The 27734-nt window shown below is 43.4% G+C and overlaps 1 protein-coding gene across 4 annotated transcripts in view; it reads right to left on the reverse strand.

The window, feature by feature from the left end:
• Positions 1-24919, reverse strand: part of ANXA5 (annexin A5) — a 35983-nt gene extending 11064 nt beyond the window's left edge. Inside the window, exons 1-6 of one of the 4 annotated variants that reach the window (XM_033060890.2) lie at positions 24861-24919; positions 10631-10711; positions 7703-8006; positions 7581-7622; positions 1211-1295; positions 94-188 (exon numbers count right to left, since the gene is read on the reverse strand). In XM_033060890.2, coding sequence (XP_032916781.1) covers positions 94-188; positions 1211-1295; positions 7581-7622; positions 7703-8006; positions 10631-10711; positions 24861-24904 — 651 coding nt within the window. In that variant the 5' untranslated portion in view covers positions 24905-24919. Of the gene's footprint in view, positions 1-93; positions 189-1210; positions 1296-7580; positions 7623-7702; positions 8007-10630; positions 10712-21306; positions 21448-23731; positions 23780-24860 lie in introns of those variants that run through there. The other 3 variants (XM_033060894.2, XM_033060893.2, XM_033060892.2) reach the window with 3 other exon arrangements.
• Between the last annotated feature and the right edge of the window lie 2815 nt (positions 24920-27734).

A 27734-nucleotide genomic window follows, 5' to 3' on the forward strand; every position in this document is an offset into this window, starting at 1 on the left:
AGAATGTTTTTACAGGGTGAATGTGCCTCATATTTTAAACTAATCATTGTAAGCCAGAACCAGCTCATTTCCAGAGGTGTTTTTTCATCTTACCCTGCCAAATAAGGTTTTAAAGGCAGAAGCTATTTCTTGACGCTGAGCATTGTTTCTGGTGGCGAGGATGGTCAGCACGGCTTCTTCATCAGTCCCTGAAGTCAGAAAGAACCAAAAGTTAAACACACTCTGAAAAACAAACTGCAGTGGCACAAACTCAAAAGGCAGTGAAAGATGCTTTGAACAACAACAGCCTACTGGCAAACAGTAGAAACATTTAAATTAACAAATGTCACCAAACCCCAAGCAGAACCACCAAGTTTGGTGCAAAAACATGACTGGAGGGCTTAACATGCTGTTTGTTCTCCATCAGTGCTCCAGACTCTGCTCCAAGCATCAGCTATAACATTTAGTCTGTTAGAAAGGCCTTGCCTTTGGGCTCAACAACAAACTGCCAACTCCCAGCAAAACTCAGTCCCAACAATCCCAGACACCCTGGAGGGCAGCAGTGTGGAGCTATTATCCATTTAATAGACAAAGTTGAAAGGTAGGTCCTCCCAGCTCAGCATCTTCCCAGCCCAACTGAGTTTGCCTGTGGGCTGAGGTGTATCACAGGTCCCTCCTTGCCTTCCTTCTGCTTCCCTGCACAGGTGGCTTCAGAGAAAGCAGCAAACCAGGGTTTGCTCTCCCAGGGAAGTTTTGGGGCAGAAAGCTACAGTGTGGGTTTACTGAGCACTTCTTAGTCTGTATTCACAATGTGTGCTTGCACTCCTTGTCCCAGGAACTGCTCTGTGCTCACACACTTGCAGGCCCAGGAGGCTGCTGAGGATTTTCCGTGCAGAGTTCCTACCATGCTGCTGTAATTCTCCACAGCTGTCCCTGTAAATCCAGAACTACTGCACTGTAAAATTTTGTGTGCCCAGAAGAGCTTGTGGAACATCCATTTCTTAATGGGGAATGTGTAAACTCCTCCTTTATTCCCTCATGCTAATCCAAAAATAAACATCCTTGAAAGCTGCGCAGTCACAACCAGGACACGCCCAGACCAGCGCTGTCATTCCGTGGCTTGTAGACACACGCACTACTCTCATCTACTGAGACAAAAAAGTGGATCAGAAAGGATATTTGCAAAGGAGGAAGAGCCTCTTCTTGCTTGTAAAATAAAAATCATCCTTACCTATTCCCTTCATGGCCTTACGAAGGGCTTCTGCATCAGCTCTGGCATCAAAAGGAGCGAAGGCTGTCACGGTGCCTCTCGTGTACTGGGGAGAAAAAAAAAGCCATGAAATAGAATATTGCATCTTTCAGTTCATACACAAGCTCAGGCTACATTTGAATCCAAAAGCTGGTTGTATTTTCCTTGGAATTTTCTGACTAAAGAGCAGTCTGTGGGTATTTAAACACAGCTCACTCTGGAGGCACTACTATGGTTTTCCTTTGCAGTGTGCCAGCTAAATTTGGGAATATTTAAGTACCAATTCTGAAAACTACTTTTATCTCCAACAATGGAACCTGAATGCAGGGAAATGACTAAAGTAATTTGAAAAATTAATTAATTGCACAAATCATGTATGCTAGGCAAATGGCACGAAAACACACATGGAAATACAAACTTCTCATGAAAACCCTACTGGAACTCTCAAGCAATTTTTTCCACCACCCTGCAAATGAGACCTATTGAACTTTTAAATTTTTATCATAGTGCTTTTGACATGAGCAACTTCTTAAAAAGTGATTCTACTACATTAGTTTGCAGCTAAAGAAAAAAAAAAAACAACAAAAACCAAATCCAACAGTTCAAACATAAGGATAAGAGATCAGCTTGTCCAAACACAAAAATAATACTACTAGGTTTCCATGGAACATGGCTCTTGAGGGAATTTCTCTTTGGATTAAACACAAAAGGACACTCATCATCCTTGTGGAAAAACTTTGCCTTTATTTAAACAGGTTAGTTCAAGAACCTCTGTGTTTAGCACAGTAGTTAAATTAACTATGGAAGTGGCCAAAAGGGGAAACAGCTGGGTTTGGGGAACAGGAAGGTGTTTCCAACAGCTGAAGAGGGGAAATTTCCTTTAAGTATTGCTGTAAAAACACAATAATCAGAACAGGCATGGCATTTTTCCACTCTCAAGAAAGAGCAGGACAGCAAGTGCCAAGACTGAGACTGGCACCAGATTACTCCAGAGGCAGCACAGCCATCTGGCCTTCCCTGGAGTTAGGAATTTCAGCCACTCTGAGCTTTGGTCTCCAGTCAATGCACTCATCAGAGACAGGTCAGCCAGGAGGGCAGGGAGAAAAGAGCAGGAACCAGAAACTCCCCTGTGCTCCTGCCAGCACAGACTCCCCAGGGCTCCCCAGCAGCAGCAGCCAGGAGTCAGGTTCATTTCTCACATACTCTGACAGAGTAGAACAAAAGCATCACAGTGCTCAATGGCAACAACAAATTTCTTTTTGGGAGATGGTTTCCAACAGCCAGAATAACTCAGAGGTGTGACAATCCCACTGGAACACTCTGCTTGTCCCATTATAAGCAATTTTTTTGGGTACCACTCCAAATGTATTTACTGTCATCTTCCTAGCTAATTCCAAAGGTTACCATAAAAAAAACCTCAAGGATTTGGGACTCACTTTCACACATTGAATTTAATTTGGTAAAACAGATAAAGACTGAAAAGCCTTTCCTTCCTCCTCCCTTACCACCACTCCACCCACAATGGGATTATTTTATTTTTGTTCCTTATCATCTCAACACAATTAATATTGCAAAAGTACCTTTTCCTTTGGAAAGTACCAATGTAAAGAAATCTCAGAGGAAGCAGATATTGATCTTTTGCTTTCTTTTGCTTATCTTGTTATAATCAAGTGGAATTCTCCTTCACAATTTCTAGGTCTTGTGACAAAAGCCCAACATTCCTTTGTGGCTGTTACAGACAAAGCATGTGGAAACACTAAATGCCAAATGAAATCTCTCTGCATTGCCCTCCTCATTTTTGTTAACTGACAGGAATCCTTCAAAACTCTCTATTCCAAAGCACTGCATAGAAAGCCTGAACATGCACTAAACCTGATGAACAGTTCCTGAAAATCTCCTGGTGCAGCTGGAGCCTACAAGACTTTTCTTGATGTCTGAGCACCGTTTGCATTCCAGGCATTTCCTTGTGGTGCACAGCACTCAGTGGATTTTGGCTCCCCACCTGCCACAACCACTCTCCATCAGAACCTGAGCCACACCTGCCTTTAGAGCCACATGTGGGCAGATGTGACACTCCCAATAGCTGACCCAGTACTGGGAAAGGATGGAGCCATCCCTAACTTCCACATGGTGTTCAACAACTATAAATCCATCTGCAACACCCCACTATTCTCAAGTGCCCTTTCAGTTATTCCAGTTCAGATTTCTCATTTGAAATACACAGACTGGAGCGGAAAGTTCTGCAGCAGTAAGATCCTCAGTCCTTGGAGGGAAGAGCTGTTCTCCTCCTTTCCCAACATGGCACATTTTGGCCACATGAAGAGAGAGCAGCACCTCTTCTGAGCCACCGTCACAGCCTGACCCAAACTTGCTGTCGTAGCACATCTGAAACAGGAGCTATGAACCTGCCAAACTTCATGATTTATTTACCTCTGTGAAAGATAACTTATCTTTAGTATCACTAGAAACATTCCTTGCCGTTTAAGTAAGCAGATACACAATAACGCTACAGCCTCATAAGTCCTTTTTTCTTTGGATAGTAAACTGCCCACCCAGTAGCACCCAAAGAGTATCAATGAAAAAGACAAACAGTCTTTGATAAAAATCCTTTCATAATCTGGAATTATCCTTTACTCAATCACCACACCTTACACCAGGCAGTAAAACATAAAGAGAAGCACAACACAAAAAACCTCAACACAAAGCGTATCACAAGATTACAACACTCCAAACCCACACAACATTCTTTTCTGTCCACACTCCCAACACAGGGATTGTTAAGGAGTCATGTGTAGTGCAAGTGAAATTTGTCATTACACACTAGAAATGAGCAGTGGCTTTCATTTTCTCCAGACACTTTCCAAAGAGATCAATGAAGCTCCTAGAAACACAAAATCAGCATTAAAAAAAAACCCAAAAGAAAAAATATTACCAAGCAAGAGATAATATTGTTTTAGAATTTATCCCTCTCCAAATGAGGAAATTCACATTCTCTGGTATTTTTGTCCAATTCTATGCTACCAAATGTTTCCAGAAGGAGAAGATAAAACCTCATCAGGTGAAATGTTTCTAGCCCACACCTTAAAGTGAACGTCTCCCAAGAAACAATTTTAGCATCACAAATTAATACTGCCACATATCCTGGCAACAGTAACAATAGCCACTTAACAAGGTTCCTTTCCATTTTCCTCACCAAGACAAAATATTTCCTGCCCCAAAGCCCCTGTGTTTAGCCACTGTTAAATGCAGAGCATTGATATCAGCAAGCAACAGAGCACACTTGAACTGACTGAGGCTCCTTCCCCACTACCATGGCTCTGTACCAGTACAGAAACTTCTCAGAGTTCCACAGATGAAGAGCCACTCCCTTTTCTCTTGCAGCAACAGAAGCAGAGTCTCAAAAATTTGCAGCTGGAAAATGTGGTATTTAGTGCAGAGAAGGTGCTGAGACTCCTTTTTACAAGCAGCTATTTGTTTACAAGGCGGCACAGGAAAACTGTGGAGTGCTAAGACTGGAAATGGAAACAGAGTATTTACCAGCAAAGAGAAAAGGTATTCTATTTCCAGCAGACAGAGGAGAGCCCAGAAGGTCATGTGCTAGAATAAATGATAGACTGCTGTAAGATGCCTTACACAAGAACCATCTTGCAGATAAACACAACACAGTGTTCACTGCTGACCTGAAAGTCCTCACAGCCATTGAAGCCCACACAGAGATGCCAGTTCAAATTGTGCTCTAAAACCCACATGACACAAGAAATATGCAATTACTTCCTGACATTTCAAGGGCAGTACAGTGCAAATGATATTATGAGTTGATGGATACAGGTGCAGAGCTGATACAAATGCAGAGCTGTAAAGATATGTCTGCAAAACACACCTCCAAGTTTAACAGGGCTTCAGATTGTCTGCTTAAACAGGAGGAGTGAGCTCAGGTCAGCAGACTATCTCACATCTGCCCCACTAAATTTAAACTCTTGAGAAAAAACAATTACACAATGTCTGTGGTGAACTCTGAGTCAGTACACCATGGAGATATCAAAGATAGGGAGGAGGGATGGGAAAAAAAAGGAAGAGGGGGTGGGAGAGAAGGAGAAGAGTAAGCAGCAGCCACACAGGAACCAATGCAGAGACATTTGAGAAACCCTCACGAGTAACCTCAACAGAGCCAGAGGGGGCTGCTCAGAGCCCAGTTCTGAAGTGTTTGTACTTTGGAATGTGAGACAATCCTCTGGAGCACTGTGGAGCTGGCAGTACTATCCCTGTGCTCCAAGTCACAGGTGCACAATGGCAGAACAGGAACTCCAGATACAGCACAGAGCAGCCACACCTTCACCAGCAGCAAGCGATCCTTTCCGGGCAGTTTACAAATGCACTCACCAAATACTCCCAAAGTTCTATTCAGGAAAAAATTGGGACTAGCAGACCAAAACAAATCAGTCCACAGCACTTGCTGCTTGCTTTCCAAATTTCTTTGCTAGCAAGTACAAGGCAGCAGTTCCCAGTCCGTTCACTGAGCAGGAGGATATGTGCCCTGTACATCACTGCAATAACAAAGATCACTGCACACACAGCTGGAGAGAAAGGGCAGCTTGCCAGGGCAGCAGAGCTCCCTCAAAGAAAGCATAAACACAGGCAGGGAGAGACCAGCCTGTGCAGCACATCACAGCATGCTGTAGTTTTCCTACAAAATGAATGAACCTTTCTGTTCTGGACAGTGAACACACGAAGCTCCTCAGGCCTTTGGGCAAATCAAAAACATCTTCACAGAAATGGGCAAGAATAGGTACACCAGTGACCAAGACTCCAAATATAGCTCACCTTCTTCAAAGGTTTTATTCTTCAGTGATGTACCTAGGCTAAACCGGACTCCAGCACACTGTGCTGTGCAGCCTTTGTGAACTCTGAAGCTTTAGCTGTACACAAGGAGTTTCTGTCAATTGACTCTCGACATTTCATGGGGATTTTCACTCTTACCTCCTTTTCATAATACAACATATAGAACAGACAGATGTCATGAGAAGCAGAGTTTCTACTTTAACTTTGCTTTTTTTATTTTCCTAAAATGAGTTACAGGCCACAACACTTTAACACTTCCAGTCTCTTTCATGGCTGCCTAACTCCACAGGCAAAGAATATTACTTATGTGGAAAGCAGCCCTCTGAATGTGGAAATTAGAGAGCAAGGCCTCTCTAATAAAAGCCCTCATTGTTCCAATGACTTCCATCTACCACCACCCACTACAGACAAAAAAAACAACCCCAAGTGTCACCTTAGGCAGCAGAAAATTTACTACCTGAAGCCAAGAGGAACTGGTTTGCACTAGTGAAGAATGAAATATTCATGCTAAGAAGATGAATTAAAATTTGTCTCTGTGGAATAGACAAGAGTATTTTAAATTTCCACGCTTTTACTAAAAGGAAGTTATCCTTGAGCCTATACATGAAGCTACAGAGACTATAATAAAAATCTTACTGTTCAAGTATATCCCTCTGGGCAGGTGCTCTGCGTTAGCAGGGGTAAGGCTCCTGTTCTGCAATCCTACAATCCAGGCCTGATGTTTAGAGAAAGAAAAACCCTTCTTTGTCACTCCAAAAAACCCCAAACCAAAACAACTTCAAGAATTTAGAAAAATACTAGTAAAAACTTTTCTCTAAAAGAACTTTCCTTTCTTCCTTTTAAAATGAAATCCAGACATACTGAGTAAACATCCTACTAAAATACTACTAATCACTCCACTCATTAAGTGCAATTACTCTGACCTTTGCGAAAGCCCTAATAGACCTTGATTGCTTTCACTTCCTACAGAAGCACAAACCCCATAAAGCCATTACAAACCTTACAAATAAGCCATTAAGCTCCTATTTTACTTTTCAGAGCGTATGCATTTGATGCAACTATAGAAACACGCTGGAGTCCGCCCCATTTTCCACGCCTCCATCCAGCCTCAAACCACAGCAACCAAAGGGCTACAAAGTCTCCAAACCCAGAACCACAGGATAGCTCCAAGGCTCCCAGAAAAATTCATGTTAGCTATGAGAAAACTGGGAATGGAAATATTGAGCCCCCACTAGGCACTGCCACGGCGATGGTTTTTTTCTCCTTTCAGTGGAAGGAGCCTCCACCCATGCGCAATATAAACACAGGGTACCGAAAACTTGGCGAAATTAGTGGAAACTGGAGAAGGAAAAAAAAAATAAAGAAAAAAAGTTGTGCCTGACGCGCCCCTCACATGATCCGTCCCCCTCCCGTCCGCGTTCACTGGTTTAAGGGAGCCCGGAAAGAAATGGGTGAGGATGAAAGTAAGGAGAGGGATAATACGAGGGTGTCCCGGAGCCGTCGCCTTCCTCACCTTCGCCATCTCTGGGATCTCCGGGTGGGGCCGAGTCCGAGTCTGCAAAGAGAGATGCGACAGTGAGAGACAGCAAGCGACAATGAGGGACAGCGAGGGACAGCGCTGCCCGCGCCCCTCACCTCCACCGAGAGCCACCGCGAGCGAGGCAGGAGCGGACAGGGAGCAGAGAGAGAGATCCGACAAGGAGGAGAGATCCGACAGGGAGGAGATCCCGCTCGGCCCCGCCGCTCTTGCCTCAGCCGGGGGCCGGGCCAGCCCCACCCCGGGCGGGCAGCGAGGCTCGGCCGCCTCCCGGGGCCGCCTCCCGCTTCCTCCTCCTCCATCCCTGGGATGCCCTGCGAGGGGGGCATTGGTGCTTGGTTTCTTAGCGGTCCCCGTGAATCTGAAGGGGATCCTGTCCCAGCACTGCAGGGCAAGTCTGAACTGAATTCGGTAAAAAGCAGACATTGCACTAGCTGAGCCAGGCTGGCTTCCAAGTAAGCCAGGTTAGCACAACAAGCAGTGTTGAATGCAGTGTCAAGGCTGTAGTTTTCGACTATCAGAAATGTCAAGTATTTCAGGTGATAGTGACACTTTTTACTTCATGTCTTCCAGCAGGACCATTTCCCCACCCCAGGAATAGGGAAGATATAGCCAGTTTGGGAGAGCAGGGAGGATGCAGCCTGCTCCATGTGAGCTGCAGACAGACTCACTCCACAGCCACACAGCCTTGAGTCAGATCAAAGGGGGGAAAGTGACTGCAATGCGAATGGAATTCAGTGTCTCTGCCAAAAATAAAACATGCAGTAATCCTGCTGTGTGAGCCTTTTAACATGTAACAGTCACTTCTGTCTGAAAGAAAGTTGCATTTGCCTTACAAACAGTGAGAAATACATAGATCGTGATGTAAATTTAAATATTCTGTCCAGCATTTCTCGTTGCCCCAGCAGTGCACATACAGTACAGCAAAAACATGGGATCCACCCATCTGGCTTCCTCTGCAGGACCGAGGAACAAACTGTTTATTAAATGTTCTGATTTACTTATTAAACTCTGATTTGAATCTAGTCCATTGAAGTTGCATTCCACACAAGCCCAAAGATGCACAAAGGGAATAGAGAGCTGCTCATAGCATGCATGTGGAAATGCACATATGAATTAGATGTAGAATCACAATATTAAAGAAAACATTATAGATTATAGTTTTAAAAAAGAGCAGTTGATATTCAAATTGGTTACTTCTAATTTAAGCACAGCCTTGCTTAGACATCCACCCCTTTCTGCAAAAAAGCCTTTTTCTCCTTACACATCATACCCAGATGAGACACAGGCCACACTGGATCATGTTTCAAGCTGTACCATCTAGAGAGTGCAGACATGAGAAAATGCAGTGGGAGCCAAATCCACACTGTTCAACATTCTAAAATTCTATCAATCAGAATGAGGCACATGAACACTGCAGTAAAGGCTCCTTAAGTGCTTAGTGAATCAGATGTGTGATAAAGAAAAAATATGTTAACAGAATACTACAGTAAACATCACACAAAGGTCAGTAAGTTACTCTGCTTGACACAAAAATATCTATTAAACTTCACAAATAAAACAAAGCCTTGCATAATTTGAAAAAAAGGTGTCTGTTTGTCTGACAAATTATTTAGCAGTTAGCATGGGACCACCTGGAGTGCATCTGCTCTCCCTCCCTCTCCTTGCTGCAGCAAACCCATCCCAGCTCCCAGAAATGCTGGGTATAGCTTAACCCAGGCATCCCAGAAATTAAAGGTTTAAATCCTTGGCTCTCTGAAATGCTGGGTATAGCGTAACCCAGGCACAGTGACACACAATTCCTGCAATCCTAAAGAATCTGTTCAGAGTGTGTCATTTGGATAATAGCACATTAAAAGGCAAGGGGGGGATAACTTGGCTTTTAACCTTTCAATTTAGGAGAATGGATTTTTCTCTACTATAGAATTTTTGTTTCCTATGCCTTATTTAGTATCCTTCTTGCTACTTTATAGCAACTCTCAGATTCAAGGAAATGATCCCAACAGATGTATTGAATTCCATTTTGCCCTTCAAACTTTGTGTTGGGGGCTGTGGATTTGAAATCAAATTAACACATGCCTTTTGTTCTGCAGTAAGTGTCTCTAAGCACACTTTGCTTCTCTTTTCCAGTGGCAGAAGTCTATTTTATTAAAAATCAAAATACTTGAAATGATTTTCGATTCTACTACCTTCAACCAGCTTGTTATTCTATTATTTGTGAACAAACATGAGGTAACATTCAGTCAATGGGAGGCTACCTCTGGATTTCTAATCAGTGAAGAACAAGAATATTGGGAGTGAGAACAGAATATTTTTCTGTCTGGAAGGGGTTTGAAATGCATGATCCAATATGAATTGCTGTGGTAGGAAAAGGTTAAACAGAGACAAGAAGGACCTCCTTGCCAACAGAGTAAAACCCACTCCAGTCAATCTGAAATGTTATCAGTGTGTGTTTAAGCAAGGGAATATTTACATAACTTCATAAAGCAAAGAGGCCTGGGGGAGCAGGGAGAAATGTTAGAGTAAAACCATGGGAAAGACATGAGAGGCTATTCAGCAAGAGCAGATGTTTGAAAAGAAATAAATCTGATTATCAGAGAGTTTCAGCCTTTGCATCAATTTGAACACAAAAGGAAAAGGCAGGAATAGCTCTATGAGCAAATCCAGGATAGACCTGGAGACATGAACATGTGCCTGGAGAGAAATGCATTTTGCACTGATTGCCTTCAGCAGACACAATTCAAGTTGGGCTAAAACAGTTGGATATGGTGACTCACAAGCAGCAGCTGCAGCACCTTCACAGTCACCACGGGCAGGTATTTCACCTGACAGAATTTCTAACAGTCAGTAGTACCCACCCACAAGTCACAAATAAGCCTTCTAGATTTAGTACACTTCCTTTTCTCATTTTTAAAAATAAGACAAATTTTCACACAAGTTAAAAAACCAGATGAGCTCATAGCAGTTCTTTCACCTTCCAAGCCCCTCCCTGCTCTTTGCATCTTCAGTCACTACTAAAATCATACCAGGATGTGACAGTCTGCTTCCCAGGGCTGCTGCTGGCACAGTGCACTTCCAATTCTTCCTTAACACAGAGCTGCAAACACCTGTAATGAAACACAGCAGTAAAAGAGCAGAAAAAAGAGTGGCATTGCCTTAACAGCATATTTAGCTCTGGCACACATTGAGACTTTGCAAGCAGGGCCCTGTCACTTCCCAATCCACTTCAAGGCACAAGAATTGTCCACACAGAGTGTAATCCAGGGGTTGTAGCTGCTCAGGAAGGCAAAGAGTGCATGCAGGAATTATCAGATAAGTGAAATAATTAACTTGGTATGAAGTTTCTAATAAGGGTCTTGAAAATGTTTTCAGAGTCTGGTTTGCAGCACTAAAACACACCTGTGTGTTTTTCTGGAAACAGTGGGGAAGTCTAGGGTGATGAAAAGCTGGCACAAAAGCAGTTCTTTTCAGAAGCACAGCCCCTTGAAGTTGCTTTGAGGAGTTTGTAAAAAATAAATAAGGGAGATGGATAGTTTGCTGTATCAAGGCAGTCTCCCAGCAGGTCCTCACCTCCTGCCCAAAAGCATCGTGCCTCATTTTGCTACCAATGCTATTTCTGAGCTGTTATGTGACCCTACAGAACTACCTTCAAATGCATCACAGAAGAGAATAAAAGAGCAAGGCCCTCTTCAAAGGCAAGTTTGCTCTGCTGTGTATCCAGAAGCTGCTGAAAATGGAAAGGTCCTTCAATTTATCAAACAGAGTTGGAGCACAGGAATCTTGTTAAAGCATTTCTTGCACAAGATACAAAGGCCAAGGCCTGTTATTGTCCTAGTTAAAATATTTTCTCCTAAAAATAAAATCCCATTGCAAAATATTTTAAAAGCCCATTGTAGAGGCATTGAAGGGCAAGAGGCTTACCAAGGGAGATTTTCAGGCTTGGGAAATTTCATGGAGCAGACCATTTCCTTAGGATTATAACTGAAGATCAAACCTTAATGCTTCTCCACACTTTAATGTCTCTTTGGAAGTAAAACAGTCCACATTCCTTGGTGAACCACAGTCAGAAGCAAAGGTGAGGGTAGGAAAAATAGAGCAGTTTCAAGTTCATGGTTTGATTAACACTGACAGAGAAGAATCTGTTTTGTTCTAGACTTGGTGCCAGAGGATAGAAATTTCTCAGTGCCTCATTTCCCTGAGCTGCTACTCGAGGGGAGCTCAGCGTGGGTGGAAGGTGTGAGGCAAACACTGAGCAGTGACACCATTAAAATAAGGGACAAGAGAGGAGAGTTTTACTGGTTTATAGGCAGGGAAAAAACTTCAGAGTTTAACACCGACAGAAAGGTTACAAAATTCTTCCCCTATTGCATGTACTGGTATCAGGGGGCTCCTGAAGGACAGGCTCAGAGTACAAAGTAGAAGATTTTGTTGTTTCTTAAAGCACTTTGAGAGTTGTTTTGGAGACAAAATGTTGTCTCATATTCCAGCAAAGACAACTTCCTGTAAGTGATTCATTACTTCTAATCCACAACCCATTACAGAGCAGCACTCTGTCAGATTTTGATTTCTCTGGGGACACCAGTACAAAGTGAAGAGGTTAATGGGAGGTACAGGCATTCATACCAATTACAGCAGCAGGCAGCTGAATTCCTCTTACTGGAAAACTGTGTTATTTTCATTTACTCAGAGGAGGTGCAGGTTTCTTTGAAATTGTCTTTAGAGTAAGATACATCACAAGGATGCCACCAGTGCAATAATCTCAATTCAAGCAAAGACAAATCACTAGAGTCAGATTCTAGGCCTTGATGCTACTCTTGGTTACTAGGACAGCTCTGCAGCACTCTGCTAAGGCAGAGTTTGAGCTCCAGGCTAATTCTTCCTGAGAAATACAATTGATATCCCTAATGACCAGCAATATGGACTCCTCCTCTGGGGAAGGAGAGAGAAAAGGAGCCAGGTGCTCAGCTCTAGTTCTGCATTTCCAGCTGTTCCAAACTACAGTTGTGCAGATCACTTGAGCTTTGTGCTCTACACTCACACACAGATGGTGTATGAGGGCACAGCTCATCTATAGCAGCAAACACTTCAAGCACTGTGTGAAGAACTTAAGAGCCATTTCAAACCTTTGGGACAGCACTAAATCACTACCCAGAACAACCAAATAAAGTTCAGAAAGGTGTTTCCCTTAACCGTTAAGGTCATTAGTTCTACTCAAGAGAGAGGAGCAAGAGAAAAAGAATTGAATTCTGTTAGCTTAATGGAAATTCAAAAAATCTGAGGCACAGAAATAAAAATCACCCATGAGTGGTTGTTTCCCTCCCTGTGGAGAGGAGAAATAAGTTTAGCTGGAATGAACTGCCATAAGGTCACTAAACAAGTGTGGACTCTGCATTTACTGTCCCCTAAAACACTTCTAAGTGAGGTCCTGTAACAAGACCTCTTTCTCACCAAGGGGCCTCCCATTAGAAGCCACACAGGAACCCTGGGACACAGGAACAGCATTATCTTCATTTTCAAATGGACAATAAAGGCAAGCTGAGGGACTGATAACTGAGCCCAGGTTTCAAGTCTCAAGCTACTGACTTTGCACTGCTTTGTTCTTCCTCTCTCTACTTTGCCAGAGGCCCTCAGTGTCACTGAGAACTGCCTCCTTGGTTTACTTCTGACTCATGAAGAAGAAAAGCATCCATAAATTATTCTGAAGGTGTCAGGATAAGAAGCATCCTCCCACCTCCTGTGGCTGTTCTCACCTGACACAGCAGAAGCCTTTGCTCCCGTAAGGAAGAGCAGAATCAGGCCCACAAAATTCTGCTTTGATTATGAGGAAGTACGCCTGGAGACAAAACCAAAACCTACATCAACAACTTCTCTCTTCAGCCTTTCATTAAAATATGTGATCTCAACCTTCCAGGTGACTATTCACCAAAACCCTAATAGTGTGCTTTGATTTCAAACTGCATAGAGTCCACATCAAACCCAGATAACCCAACAGTTTTATCAGGAGGCACTTGTGTCCTACAGAGCTTTAATGATTTGTTTGGAACTCAATTCCATTCTTTCTGTCTATAACTTGCCATAAACCATCAACACTGGATGTTTACAACATAAGAAATAATTTTAACACTTAGCTCAAGACCTCTAAAGCCACTTTCCTGGTTTCTACAATACATTTTGATAGCTAAACTAAGACAAACCTGCCTAAACTGTCAGCACACAAGTGTGTTTTAATTGCTCATTCCCAACACACACCAAGACACAGACACTCTAGAGGAAAATGCTCCATTTCTTAATTACTTATTTTTTAAACTTTAAAGGGTAAGAGGCCACTTAAAGGTTTATGCATGAACAAAGCCATTCAAACATCAGGCTTTGGGCATAACTGTGGATAGGACAAAACTCCATAAACCTTCTCTTGCTCACTGTCATGCACAACCAAACACAATATTCTGAGTTGGAAGGGACCCACAAAGACCAAGGCTGAAGGGCCTGCCACTGTCTAAACCCCAGCCTTCACCTCAAAATATTCAAAGACATTTTAAAATAGCATTTCTTAGCATTCTACTAATCCCACCCTGATCGTTGCCAGGCACAAGGGGGGTTTTTCCTCCTTGGATTACTGGCCCTACAATCAAAAAATAGGGCACTGCTGGTAGCTTAAATTTCTCACCTCCATCATATTTTTGAAGAGTTGGCTGTATGCCAGAATATTTTTATTCTCCCTAAACTAGCTGTTTGCCTGGAAATAAACTATAAATTTAGGAGAAATGTCTGTGGCATTGTTCCTCTAAAAGACCTCAGTGCCTCTGCATCTCCTCTTTTGGTGGAGTTTCTGTTACTTTAATTCACATTTTGAAGCTTAAAACAATTAACATAGCACACCAACAAGTTCCAGTAGTGTTAGTGATAGCAGAGCTGTAGATAAACCAGAGCCAGGTTAAGGTCCAGGAACACAGGAACAAGTGACATCCTGATGCAAACTGCAGTTCTGTTTACTGAAAGGTGTTCCCCCTCCCATCCCCAGCAATAACTTTGATGTATTTATTATTCAGGTATTCACAAAGGAAAACATGGCTTTCTTGATTTTATTGATAGCATTTTTAATGCCAATTTTCTACATATTAGAGGATAAATTCAAATTCAGGGGCTGCAAGTCCTTGCAAGATCCACTGTTAAGCTACCATGAAACCTCAAGCCTCTATTTCTGTATTAACTATTAATATGGTTAAAACAGTGTTTATTCTTAATAAAAGTGCCTTGAGGCAAATATCCACAAAAACTAACAGCAAGCACTAAACCCTAACCTGTAGATTAGAATTGGTTTTGACCAAAAGCCAGGGTGGGTTTGTGCCATTCAGATGCTACAGGATAACCCCATTTGCAAGAGGAACCACAGACTGCCTGATGTTAAATGTCATTTCCTGCCTCTTCCTCCTGTGTCCTGAGCTCCTCATTTTGTTGTATCTATTTCCAGTCAGTGGTTTGGCTGTCTTCTCACGAGCTGTCTGCAACACCACCTGCTTCACCACACCCCAGGTAATCAAAACTAAAAATAAAATTGCTATTCCATTCCAGGTCTGGAGGCTGTTGCTCAGAAAAGCCAATGTCCAGATCCAAGAGCGGAGGTAAGAAGGAATGAGATGTCACAACTGAGGCAGTCAAATCATTGTCCCAGAAGGAGAAATCTCCAGACCTCACTATCCCCAGGCATGGGTGAAACTGAAGTTAGACAACAAGAAAGTTTTGTCACACAACTTTTCCAAACACAGCACATCTTGCCCGTCTCTCAGTGCACAATTCCTAGGTCTGGATTGGTAAGAGGGAAGAAAAGGGGAGAAATTCCTGCCCTGATCCCTCCAACACCATTAAAGCCCTCAGGCAGGACAGTGCAGGACTTGCAGCATCAGGCTGTGAGCTGCAGGGAAAGGTGGTGCAATCCCATCTGTGCCATGGGTCACATTTAAACTTTGCATCCAAACTATCAAGCAGGAACAGATGCATTTTATTCTTTTAATGGCTAATCCATTTCCTTCCTGGTGTTCTATTATTTGCTCAAGACAGCTGTGAACATAAATTACCTTTCTGCCTGCAGCCAAAGCAAACAAATAGTTATGGCTAATTAGGATTTTCCTCTTAGCACTGGGAGCATTCACCTGTCTGAGCAAGAGGCAATACCACAGGTCCCAGGAACAGTCTAAGCAGAGGGAGAAACTAGGAAACACCCAGAATTCACAGCAACCTCAGCCTCCATCTGCACCAGGATCTATATCCCGGTATGGTAGGGATATATACAATTGCTGTACAGCAGCTTAATACCAACTGACCACAAGTTATTTTGCTGAACACAGTGGCACAGAAGGATGGGTGCCTGCTTTTTGTCAGGCTCCCCGTCTCAGTCACTGCAGGAATTTTAGTTAAACCACGCTCAGTAACAAATTTTTTAAAAATAGGTATGGTAAGAGCCAAAGGGGAAGTGAAAAAATGAGTAACGTGAATGGTGACAGGCTGAAATCCCTTCTATAGTTCCAATATCCCGGGGGTTTGGAAAGCGGGATGAACCTTGCAGGAAGCGCTCCATCTAGTGGCGTGCTCGGGAATTGCAGCTCCCCGTGAGGACCGGGACAAATTAGAGGAATAACAAGTAACTGCACGTGAGTCCTCCAAAATCCTGACACGGGATAACATTCAACAATTTCCTTCTCTAAATAAGTCAAAACATAATTTTACCAAGTGATGATACAGGTGTTCCACTTGATGGGGCTTTTCTTTTGCAACACTCTTGCCTTTTGCTTCCCTTTCTCTCTCAAAAGCACTCAAGAGTTTACATTGTGCATTCTGCTGCATCTGAATAACAGATTCACACTTGGAAAAAAACATGGGTTTGCCATTTTTTAAATAAATTAAAGGGAAGAGCTCCACTACTGGGGGAAAAAATAAAAAAAACTATCTTTACCTACACATCCTAATATTTGATCCCAGAATTTCTCTGCTTACTAAGCGTTCCCAGCAGCTCTAGGCAGGTCCCCCACCAGCTCTGCTTTCTGCAGAATCAAACTGTGAGCAGGTAACTGTAAGCCAAATTTTCTATAGAAATAGATAATCTCATGCCAAGAGTTTGTCTCTAACATGTGAAAGATCAGTGATGAGCTGGAAATGAATCCAGTAGATGCAGTAGGATCAATATCAGGGAAAAAAAAGGTTACATTTTTAATTTCTTTTTTTCGTCACCAATCCTTATTAGGACTTTACATTTAATTTTGGGTTATATGTTACACATTGAGGAAATAGTTCTCACCCAAAAGACAGCATAAGTGACCCTAGAGTTGTGATGAATAAAGGAGAAAACAGTAAAACCTCTCAATTAGTCAGGTTACTTTAGTGGAGACTGCAACCAAAACCATCACAATTCATATAAGCATTTCATGCCTTCCTCTGTACTAGCACTGAACAGCATTTCACTGCTTTTCAGTGTTCAGATAATTCCCCTCTAAGGAAAGCTGAAAGGGGAAAGATTTTACACCAGTGATATGTCTCTGCAGTCAAGGCAGATTTTGGCCAAGAAAACTATTTATTTTAAAATTTGATACTCATAACATCAAGCAAACAGCTTTCAAACAGTGAATGAGAAATCCTGACTATGCTCAAAGGACCAGACTAAAGTGCAAGAACAAGATTAATAAAAACCAAACTTCTTTAAAATTAAATTTCTGTTTAAATTAATATTGCACAGTTCCATGACCACGCATTTCCTTTAAAAGTTAAATTATTTCTACAGAAGCTCCCAGGTGATGCTTGGTTTCTCAGAGCTGCAGGCTGAGACAAATAGAAAAATGAGTTTGTTACACATCTCACAGCTCTGCCCTGTCACAAGCATTTGCTGATGCTTGAAATATTTTATTCCTAAAATGTTGCCAACCTTTGTGTTTTCCATGGAGCCTGCTGTTAGTTACAGAACTGGCAGCAGAAACAGCAGCTTAAAAAGGAAATTTGTTTGGGGGCTTAGGGCCACAAACAAAGGGCACCAAGTTGCTATCACAGAGTGGAGGGGACCTTTGTGGGTTCATTAAAAAAGTTTCCTCACTGCACTACCAGCAAACAGCCACCCACGGGGCAAAACAAACTCTTTTTCCATGAGCAGATTCACCTGCCTTCCATACCACAAACAGGAGCAGGGAAAATGCGCTGTTTTCCCTGAACTGAAGGCCAAATTACAAGCTTTATTAGCTGGCATTATAACACACTTTCTAGCAGTCTTTTGGGTTTCTGACCTGCATTAAAGTGGCAGGTAACAGTGTGTGCAGGAGTATCTCTGAGTCCATTTGTATTCGGCTCCAGCAACCCAAAATTTTGGCTTCAGCCACCAGGGGCCTTGAGGCAGGTGCCCACATTTAGGTTTTGAGTGGCACACAAATGCCCAACAGCTGATCCCCACCAGAGGCTTGCATTGTATCCCTGCTCAGAATCACTTTATGCCTCTGTTTCCCCACCTGAGGAATTAGAGTAACAGGGCTTTGCCAAAAACCAGCAGCCAGGAGAGGACAAGCAGTGCACACACAGGCCAGGTGCAGCATATTTCCCTCCCAGCTCTTTTGAGCCGTGGATAAGTGATGGAATTGTCAGGTTTGAATGAGGTATGTGAATACAGGGCTGGGGCAGAGCAGCAATGAATCATCTTTCCCTCCGTGCTTATTCTTTGCACAACAACATATTGCACACCTCTAATTCCTCTGCTAAGCATCCATAATTTTCTGACAGCTGACAAGTCTCCAGGGGTTCACATGTGAATCAGGGCAACAGACACAGACAAGTGCATTAAGGAAGACTTCACTAAAGCAGAGTCAGAAAATGTATAGACTTCTACTATAACCAAACCATAGACTTCTACTATAACCAAACTGCATTCTAACAAAAAAGTGCTTTACATCGCTTCCACTACTAGCACTCTTAACAAAATTATTTCACTAGAGGCTTATGAAAAGACCATGAAAACATACTGTACAATTTCCACAATTTTAAAATATAGGAGAGCACATCAACCCAAGACATGTCTAGGAACAGGGTGCTAAGCTGTGTTCACAGGACAGACAAAAAAACCTCTCTGCAGACACCAAAAGCCCTATGGAACTGCTGGGGAGACTTGACAAAGTAGGAGGGGCTTCATCACCTCCTGCTTTGTGAGACCTCACTGTTTTCCTGGGAACTATTTGGCTGAAGAAGACAAAAAAGAGCCCCACAAGCACATTTCCCTTCACCCTCTAAGGATCACCATGCTCTGCTCTTTCCTACACAATAACCCAAGGATAGCAAAACACATAAACGTGTCACCTGCTGTTCCTGGATCTCCTCTGCCCTGGGGCCCTCCATCCTCACTGGCTTCTCTCGACAGATGTTCAACCAAGTTGCTCCAGAGGGCATCACTCTGCCCAGGCCAGCAGCCAAGACTCACACACCACACCCACCACCCCTCTCTCTCCAGAAAACCCCCAGCTGCCTGTCCCAGTGCTTTTAACCTCTCTGTTTCCACCCTCACTGCGAGTAAAGGAGCCTGATGCCCTCTCTATTGACCACACTTGTGTTTTGTTCTGCTGCTCCTCCACCTCCTGCCAATCCTCACTCCCCCCACGGCTCCCCCTGGCCATCAGAATCCCCCAAGGCTCACAGACGCAGCCCTAGGCTGTCCCGAAGATTCAGCGACACTCATGGTGTGAAGATCTGAGAGTTTTTGGGAGGCTTTTGTCATTTTCAGGACGGAAACATCAAGTTTTCATGCCATGTCTGATGTTACCTGGCATTCACGTCGTGTAGAAAGAACTGGTTGGAATACATGCATCACCCCAAAGGAAGAGAAAACAACGGAGAGAAAGCGTACACCAGCGATCCTTTCTCCAAGCACAGCAGTTAAACTTGTCTGCAGCAATAAATCAAGGCTCCAGCAAAACCTGTTCTACCAAAATCAAGCCATCCTTTGCGAAAGAACAAATTCCTCTGAAAACTTCATTAGCATGCGTGAAGACAGAGAATTGCCTCTTGACAGGCTCCTTAATGCGGCATAAATTTTAATAAGCCAGCACTTCCCAGGTGTTAAATAGGTGTGAGCGTGCCCCGGTGATCTCAGCAGACTCGCGCTGAACTTAGCTTTTAAAGATATTACATCTTACTGAAAAAGCAGAAGGACCTTTTGTTAACACAGGGATTAAGTAAAGCCTTGTGCACAAATGCTGGAATGAAAGCTAATTTGTTTTTCTCTATCAACTGCTTTCTTCAGCGGGCAGGGACTTTTCTTTTAACCATTTTTGCAGTGTGCCGTTTCTGTCAACAAAGATACAGTAAAAGCAGGAAATTAAATTATAAAAAAAACCCCACCCATAAAGACAGAAATAATAAACCAAGCAGACTGATAAAATGTACATACATTTTATCTCTAATTATAAAAGTTAATGATCCAGGTAATGCAAATACCATTTTAAGGTCATTGCTACTGACAAGGTCAGTTCTGAAGATGTTCATTTTCCAGAAATCAAAAATAGGATATACATTTTCAGAGAGAAGTCACCTGAAGCACATGCTGCTGAATTTCACTGAAAACATAGAACATTCAGATTTGTGAGGCTGTTCATAAATCTCCTCGAATATTTATATATATTTCTGACAGAACTGATTAATACTTTAATTTTTGCAACTACATAAATCAATGTATTCCCCATTCTGTAAAACTTGCAGTCATTATGTGCTAAAATATCAAAGTAGCAGTAATAATAGTAGTAGCAATAGTAATAGTAGTAGTAATAATAATAATAATAACAATAGTAATAACAATAATAAATTTATTCTCTAAGTTCAAATAATATGGGCCATCATATTCTGTATTGAAAGCTTTGTCAGGTCAGATGTGCCCATACACCTGAAGACAAAATCTGCTCTGGCTGAAGTCCCCCCAAGGCACCTCAAAACATATCTTAAGTGACTGTCAGAATTTTGACAGCCCTTCACAGAGGTGGATTTTCAAAGCGGAATTTGAGAGATGTAACAACGTTTGAAGGGAAGTAACACAGTGGAGTTTCTCAGGAATGCCAAAAAATGAAAGGTACTGAGCAGGCCTTGCCCAGCTGTGGCTGGGAGTGGATCCGTGGCACTGCCTGTCACTGTGAAAATACACCAGATTGATCATCAGAAAAACACATTCCTGTGTTTGGTTTAGAGTATTTGTAAGTACCCAAATTAGGACATTTCTGGCATAATTCTTCAGGCCCCACTGGGAACTGTTTTGGCCAATGAGTCTTTGTGTCTTTTAATCTACAGATGGGAAAGAGGTGACAATATAGTTGGTGCCTCTTCATGAGATCACAGCATTATTCCCTCTAATGACAGTCTGATTTTACACGGCAAAGATCGAGCTTTGTGTGCCTTCCCTGGGACATGATTTCTTGAGTTAACACACCTTGCTGTCAAGTACTTTCGTGTTTCTAGTCCCTGTCTGTACTGTCTTCAGCCCAATTACAGATCATGCTAAATAAATCTTCTTCCTCAGAGTTTGTATCTTTCAAATATTTGCAGTTGATTTTGTTAACCCGTAGCTGCCAGCTAACAACAGCATACATATTTAACTGTTTTGTTCTTTCCTTCTGGATTTCCTTCTGGCACCAGCAATCTTTAGGAAAACAAAGCACCTATAACACCAGCCCAGAAGAACAGAATATCCACCCACCTTCTTGCCCTGTGACCATACCAGCAGAGGGGAAAGTGCTGCCTCCACAGCTGTGCCCTAAAACACACATCAAGAAATGGGAAATCGTTTGAATGGAGCAGATGTTTGATGCCACTTGAGCGTGGGATGCCAAACAACTCCCCTGCTTGTCCTTCCAAATTTTACACTGCAGATGACAGTGCTGGAACATGGAGCTTTGTTAAAAGGAGCACTCATCTTGTGAATTTGAGGTGAATTTATTCCTACACTGCAGGTATTTGTGAAATGACAACATTTGAGATGCAGTACTAGTACCAAAATAAGAAAAAGCAAAGAGATTATAATCCTCTGACCTGCACATGTTTCACTGAATAGCCCCCACAAGCTTTTCTTTCTCTTATTAGTATAAAATGCTTCTATGTCAGAGAAAAATCATCTACTAGTTTTCATTTTCCAGAGATAGGTAACTGTGCCCTGTCAGTCATGCTTGTAAAGAGTCATTACAAAAATCAGATTCTCTCTGCTCCATGCAATACAATAAGTATGAAGGGGTTCTGCAGCACAAGTTATCAGAAGTGCCCCAACAATTGCCAAAATTTTAAATACTTCAGGGCTACTTATCTGTGAAGTCACCCTCTGAAGGTAATCTCTTGGTGCTCATGCAGAGTGTGTCACAGTTTTATGGATACTTATATTAATTGAACAAAACCTTCTAATCACTGATGTGAGGCCAAAATCATTCCCACCATTTTCACAGAGGAAGAACAAGAAAACCATAGAGATAAGAGGCTGATGGGTCATTGGCAGGGAACCCTGCACTGGATTGTTCTCTCATCATTTTCCCATGACTGAAAAAAACAGCCAAAAGTGCAGAAGGACAGCAGGGGCATCAGGCACTAGGAGGGGCTACAGACAGCAAATCCTCATGGCCCGAGGTGTGTGAGGCAGCACGGCATCAGCTCCAGGACCAGTAGCCAAATAGAATGTCCTGAGTCTTGCAAAGCCCCTGCCAAGTGGGACTGCACGTTGTGACAGTCTGTGTAAGAGATGATGGATCTATAATGCAAATAAAAGACCTGAACTAAATCACAGTGTGTGCAACAATTTCTAAAGCTTGAAATAAAAAGCTTGAACCAGATGGAAGAAGGGCCAGAGCAGTGCCAACACCCTCTGGAGGAGGGCCTCTCCTGCTTGATTTTAACTACTCCTGCACATTAGCAGTCTCTTCCCCCATGCCAAGTTACCCAGCAGTGAGCAGAAGAGAGCTCAGATCACTGCAGCAAGGGCTGGAGAGCTAGAATATCCCATGTTCCCTCTAACAGTGTCCTCGTGCTCGCAGCTGGCTGCCTTGTAACAGAGCAACGCACAGCAGGAGTGAAGGAGGTAGAGTGAACTGAGAGGCACTTGTTGAATTAGCAGCAACCTGCCCTGTAAAAATACACCCCACAGCAATGCTGGAGACCTGGCTGCCTGCAGCCACACCGCCCCAACAGCTGCCATCTGAATGTGGCCTAAAGAAGAACCCCTAAATCCCATACTTTAAAATAAGAACACCTATTAGTGCTCTATAGCACTAGAATAATTTCTTTTTGCCAAGCTCACTACTCCACAGGTCTTTCCTGTGTCTGTCCACCTTTTGCCATGGTGCAGAAACTCACCTGAGTGAGCACAGGTCACAACTCATGTTCGTTTAAGACACCCTGGTTCCAGAGAGCTATCAAAAAACCATGCTGTGAAAGGTCTTCAGCCAAAGGTCTGCACAGATTTCCTAAAGGCCTCAAGCAGGAATTTCCTCAAGGCCCAGCAGCTGAGTTGGTTCATCCATGCCACCCCTGATGCCCTGCACAGGATGGGGGCAGTCAGCAGGAGGTGGCTGCTCAGCCACACTATATGGACACCAGCCCAGCTGCTGAGTCCCTGAGGGGCATCAGAGATGGGGTAGGGTCAGCCATGGGCTGTGGCCAGGTCGGTTCCCACTCTACAGGGAGTGAAGCCTACTTGGCATTGGTATTTTTGCTGTATGATGGAATAACTCCTGTGGAGTAAAGGGAGGAAAACTGAGATGTGGTTAAAGTTGGGGGGGGCGCAGGGGAAGTTCTTTTAAAAGCTCTTCTGCACTGCAAAACGCTACATTTTAGAAATGCTCTAATCGGGTCAAATTGGGATCTCTATATGCCAAAAGAAAGGCAACACAACCTCCTCCAAAAGACAGCCTGAGGGGAGTTTTATAATACTTTCTTACAGATCAAAAGCTGCAGGGTGAGCGCACCTTCGAATTTCCCCTGAATTGTACATGGCAAACGCAGCGAGGGCGGGGGACCGGAGGGCGGTCGCGGGCAGGGATGCTGTCGGAGCAGCACCCAGCCCGTACCTCCCCGAGGGACGCGGAGAGGCGGAGGCGGCCCCGGGGGCGGCCCCCAGCCCTCCCAGCGTGTCGCGGACTCACCTGGGGGCGGCCCGAGGCGGCGGCGGCGGGCGGCTCGCAGCTCCCGGCTCCCGGCGCTCAGCCCAGGGCTGCCGGGGCGGCGGGAGGCGGCGCGGGGCTGCTCCCGCCGAGCCCCGCAGCTGCCGGAGGAGCAGGCACAGCAGGAGCAGCAGCAGCAGCAGCAGCAGCAGGAACAGCGCCAGGTAGAGGAGCAGGTTGAGCTCCCAGTCCATGCCGCTGGCGGCGCGGCTCGGCTCCCCGCGGACCGCTCGGTGTCGGTGTCGGTGTCGGTGCCGGAGGCGGCCGAGCCTCCTCCCCTGCGGCAGGAGAGGGGCACCGGGCGGAGGGGCCGCGGAGCCCGTCCTGCCGTCACCCCCTGCCCCTGCGGCACCTCCCGGGACAGGGGCGGTCAGGGCAGGAGGCACCGGGGCTGTCCCTGCTCCTTGGGTCCCCTGTCACAGAAACGATGCTCCCACACCACCTGCCACCCTGGCACGGGCAGGAGAAGCTCACTTCGAGTCGGAGCTTCCCATCCGGACTGAAATGCCCACATGTCCACCCTCCCCAGCCCGTGTCACCGTACAGCAGCTCAGGCCAAACAGCTCCCAGCTCCAGAAAATCTCTCTCTCCTGAAGACATCTGAGATCCCTGCCCTTGTTCCAAAGCACACTCAGGGATTGCCGTGGCGGTAGGGAAGTTGTTCCGAGTTTTGGCCGCTTGACTCAGATTTTGGTGAACAATAACGATTGTGATGGACCCACCATGAGTTCTGTTTTTCCACTTTTCTGCATGGTTTGTCTTGACTCAAGCCATATTCCCAAAGCTTCCAGCAATTCATAAGCCAGGGAAATGAAATTTCACAGAGGGAACATCAGCACGACTGCATACACTGCAAATTTTGGGAGGGCCAGAGAAAGTGCACTGTTTTCTGAAGAAATACATATTTGAAAAAAGCTCATAAATTCTACTTCATCAAGCCTCCCAAATTCTTAACATAGGTATAGCATCACCCCAAGTCTGAGCTAAGGAGACAAGTAATGTATTGAGTTTTGATTTTGCACCAAATCTATCCTTGTTGGACCTCTGAATAACACTTCACAATAAAGCTCAGTAGAACAATTTGAGGTAATTTGGAAAAATGATCATTTACCTTTTCTTGAAGTAGCAAAACATAATTCTGACAACTTCATCCATACTGTAGAAAACATTACCTGGTGGAAAAAGGCAAGGCCAGCATCTATCATTCTCCATTGCTCATCCTGGCTCTGAGGTCTCTGACACAATAATTGGCACTTTCCCGTTTTGCTGGTATTGCTAGGAGGAAATTCAGCTACTCACATCAGTTTTCATGTAAGCATGTTTTTGGCAGAGAACGAAGAATTGGGATCTTTGGAGAATCTGGGGAGATTAACACACTTAGATGTGGTACACAGAGAATATTTCATGTGAGACATCCTGCTCTAGTGCATAAGACACTGGTGAGCAGCTGTTCTATACAACAGGAGGCAATTCTCAACCACACTTCTATCTTTTTAAAACACCTGCATTCTAAGATACAGCAGTAGAAGTGAAATTTCATTTTAAATCAGCCAAATTAAAAAGATTCATGCCCTGTTTTAAAAGCAGCATTTTAGTATCAAGCATTTTAAGGGAGGTTGTCCATGCAGAACAACAAAAATACTTGATTAAGAAAGATTATGACTTCTAGCATTTCAAGGCTCTCAAGATTAATTTCTGGTCTGTAACAGATACATGGAAGCTAAATAAGCAGGAGAAATAATTGAAAAAAAAATTTAATTGAATGGTTTAACTTGATTATCTGATTATCCCCCAATTTTATTAAATGTTCTATCATCTCTTAGGGAGCAGATGTGATTCATGAGCTTGTCAGTACCCTGGATTTCCCTAGTATTGTAGGACTATCAATAGGTGGTAACAGCAAACATTTTATGACACCTTTCCAAAATAAGAAACCCCCCCGGTTTCCAAATAGGTATTCAGTTCATTTTCACACTTCTGAGTTCTGGCATCAAGCCAGTATTTAACCTATCTGTTAAGTAATATTTAAGATTAGGATATGAGAAAGTGCTTTTTTTTCCTGGCAACAATTCTGGTTTATTTTTACCTATTCCCCATGAAATGAAATTAGTTTCTACTTTAACACGGACATTTTGCTGCTTCTTAAGAGAATTTGAAGATGCTTCTAAAAGGTTTGAAAATCTTAAACCACACTAAAATCTGCACTCAGATATTAGTTCTGTATGTTCAGAGCCTTCAACTCAAAGATGTAACAATTTTGGCTTAGCAGAAGGATTTAACTCAGCAACTGGTTTCACTTGAATCCATAGAAATCATGGAAACAGTTTGCCTGGTGACAGGGAAATTGCAGGGTATGGAGACAAAAAAAGGAGGGCTGTAACTTCTTTTCCTCTGACTTTGTTGCATCCAGCCTTAGGAACAGTTCCCACTTTCCTAAATGGATTGCTGAGAGTTGGGAAGTGTTCGGTGTAGCACTGTCTACAGCATCAAAATTTCTGGCAGGACCCTTTGGAACAAAAAACTTCTTTCAAGAGAGCAGTAAACCACAAGAGAGGATGTGAAGGATAAGTACAGGTGGAAACAGCAAGAATATTTTGGGATTTACTCTGAAATCGAGCCTATGGAAGATGATCAAGCAAGCATCCAGCAAAGTAGATGAAGATGTTATTACCAACTTGCCTTAAGCTGGGGTTTGGAGGATTTCCTGGCCCTTCTTGGTCCCATTTTTTAAAACAAAATTATTTGAGCATATATACCAGGCAACTCCTTTCCTAAATTTTAGCCTTGGAAGCTGTGACACATTCCTTCTAATACCTAAGGGACAAAAAGATAAAAAGATTGTTTGAGTGCTTCCCTGGATCCTGGCCAGAATATCCTGTTCCTCATCTCAGCAGGAGGTGCTGTTCATGCCTCAGTTCTGCCAGCAGCGCTGCTTGCAAGGATTGCCCATCCTCCCACCCCCCGTGGAACTGTTCATCATAAAACCAAATTATAAATTACATCATTACATTTAGGCAGAGCCTTTCTTCCCAAATAACCTTATCAGCTGGGCTACTGCATACATCATGTCATGCATGGATGTGTAAATGAGCAGGACTTGCTGCCAAGCACCAAAGGCACATCGCAGTTAAAGCTGCCATGGCAAGAGAAGCTCAATTTCTTATTTGTTCTTATTTGTTTTGATAAAAAACATAAAAACTGCTGGCAGCTTGCTGCCAAGATGCTGAGATTCTGATGCAGTTTGGTTTTGTTCTCCAGTCCTCAAATGTGATCTTCCCTCCAGGCTCAGTTCAGTAAGATAAACCAATTCAAGCATTGCAGCCCACAGAGCATTCAGCTCAAATGAAGAAATGCTTCCATGTGGGCACAGTAGATGATCAGGATCTTCCTTCTAAAAATTCCTGCTTTAGCCTAAGTGCCTGTGATTTATTCGCTCATTTATTCACTCTGCAGGGTGCAACACTCACTCCTTCTGAACACTCAGAGTATTTCCATTATTTCATTACCATTGTAACCCTGCCCTTCACTGTTCAGAAACACAGAAATTACTCAGCTTCTATTTCATTAACCATTTATTACTGACCTTATTTTTCTGTGTACCCTCCTCCTACAGATTTCCAGTGCTGTGGTTTAATGCCTCCTTAATTTGTTCACGAAATTCTTTACCCTTCCTAGCACATATGCAAGCACAAAAGCTGCAAAGTACCCTTTGTGTGAAGGAGATGGCATGGATCAAAGGGGACATAGCTGATTTCCAGCCCCAGGACATGACTGATTTCCTCTGGAATTACATCTAGCTCTCCTTGAAGTTCACCACCTTCTCTGGGAAAGGGTGCTTGGCCAACAGCCTGATGGATCAAGGCACCTTACAATTCACTAAGAGAAAGAATTTTTCCCACTGCGCCTCAAGCAGAGATCTCAACATATGCTGAAATTAACTTTTTCTTTATTTTTTTTTTGGTCATTGATGAAGAGTAACAAAGTT

Source organism: Catharus ustulatus, chromosome 5, assembly GCF_009819885.2.
Source record: "Catharus ustulatus isolate bCatUst1 chromosome 5, bCatUst1.pri.v2, whole genome shotgun sequence".
Taxonomy (NCBI): domain Eukaryota; kingdom Metazoa; phylum Chordata; class Aves; order Passeriformes; family Turdidae; genus Catharus; species Catharus ustulatus.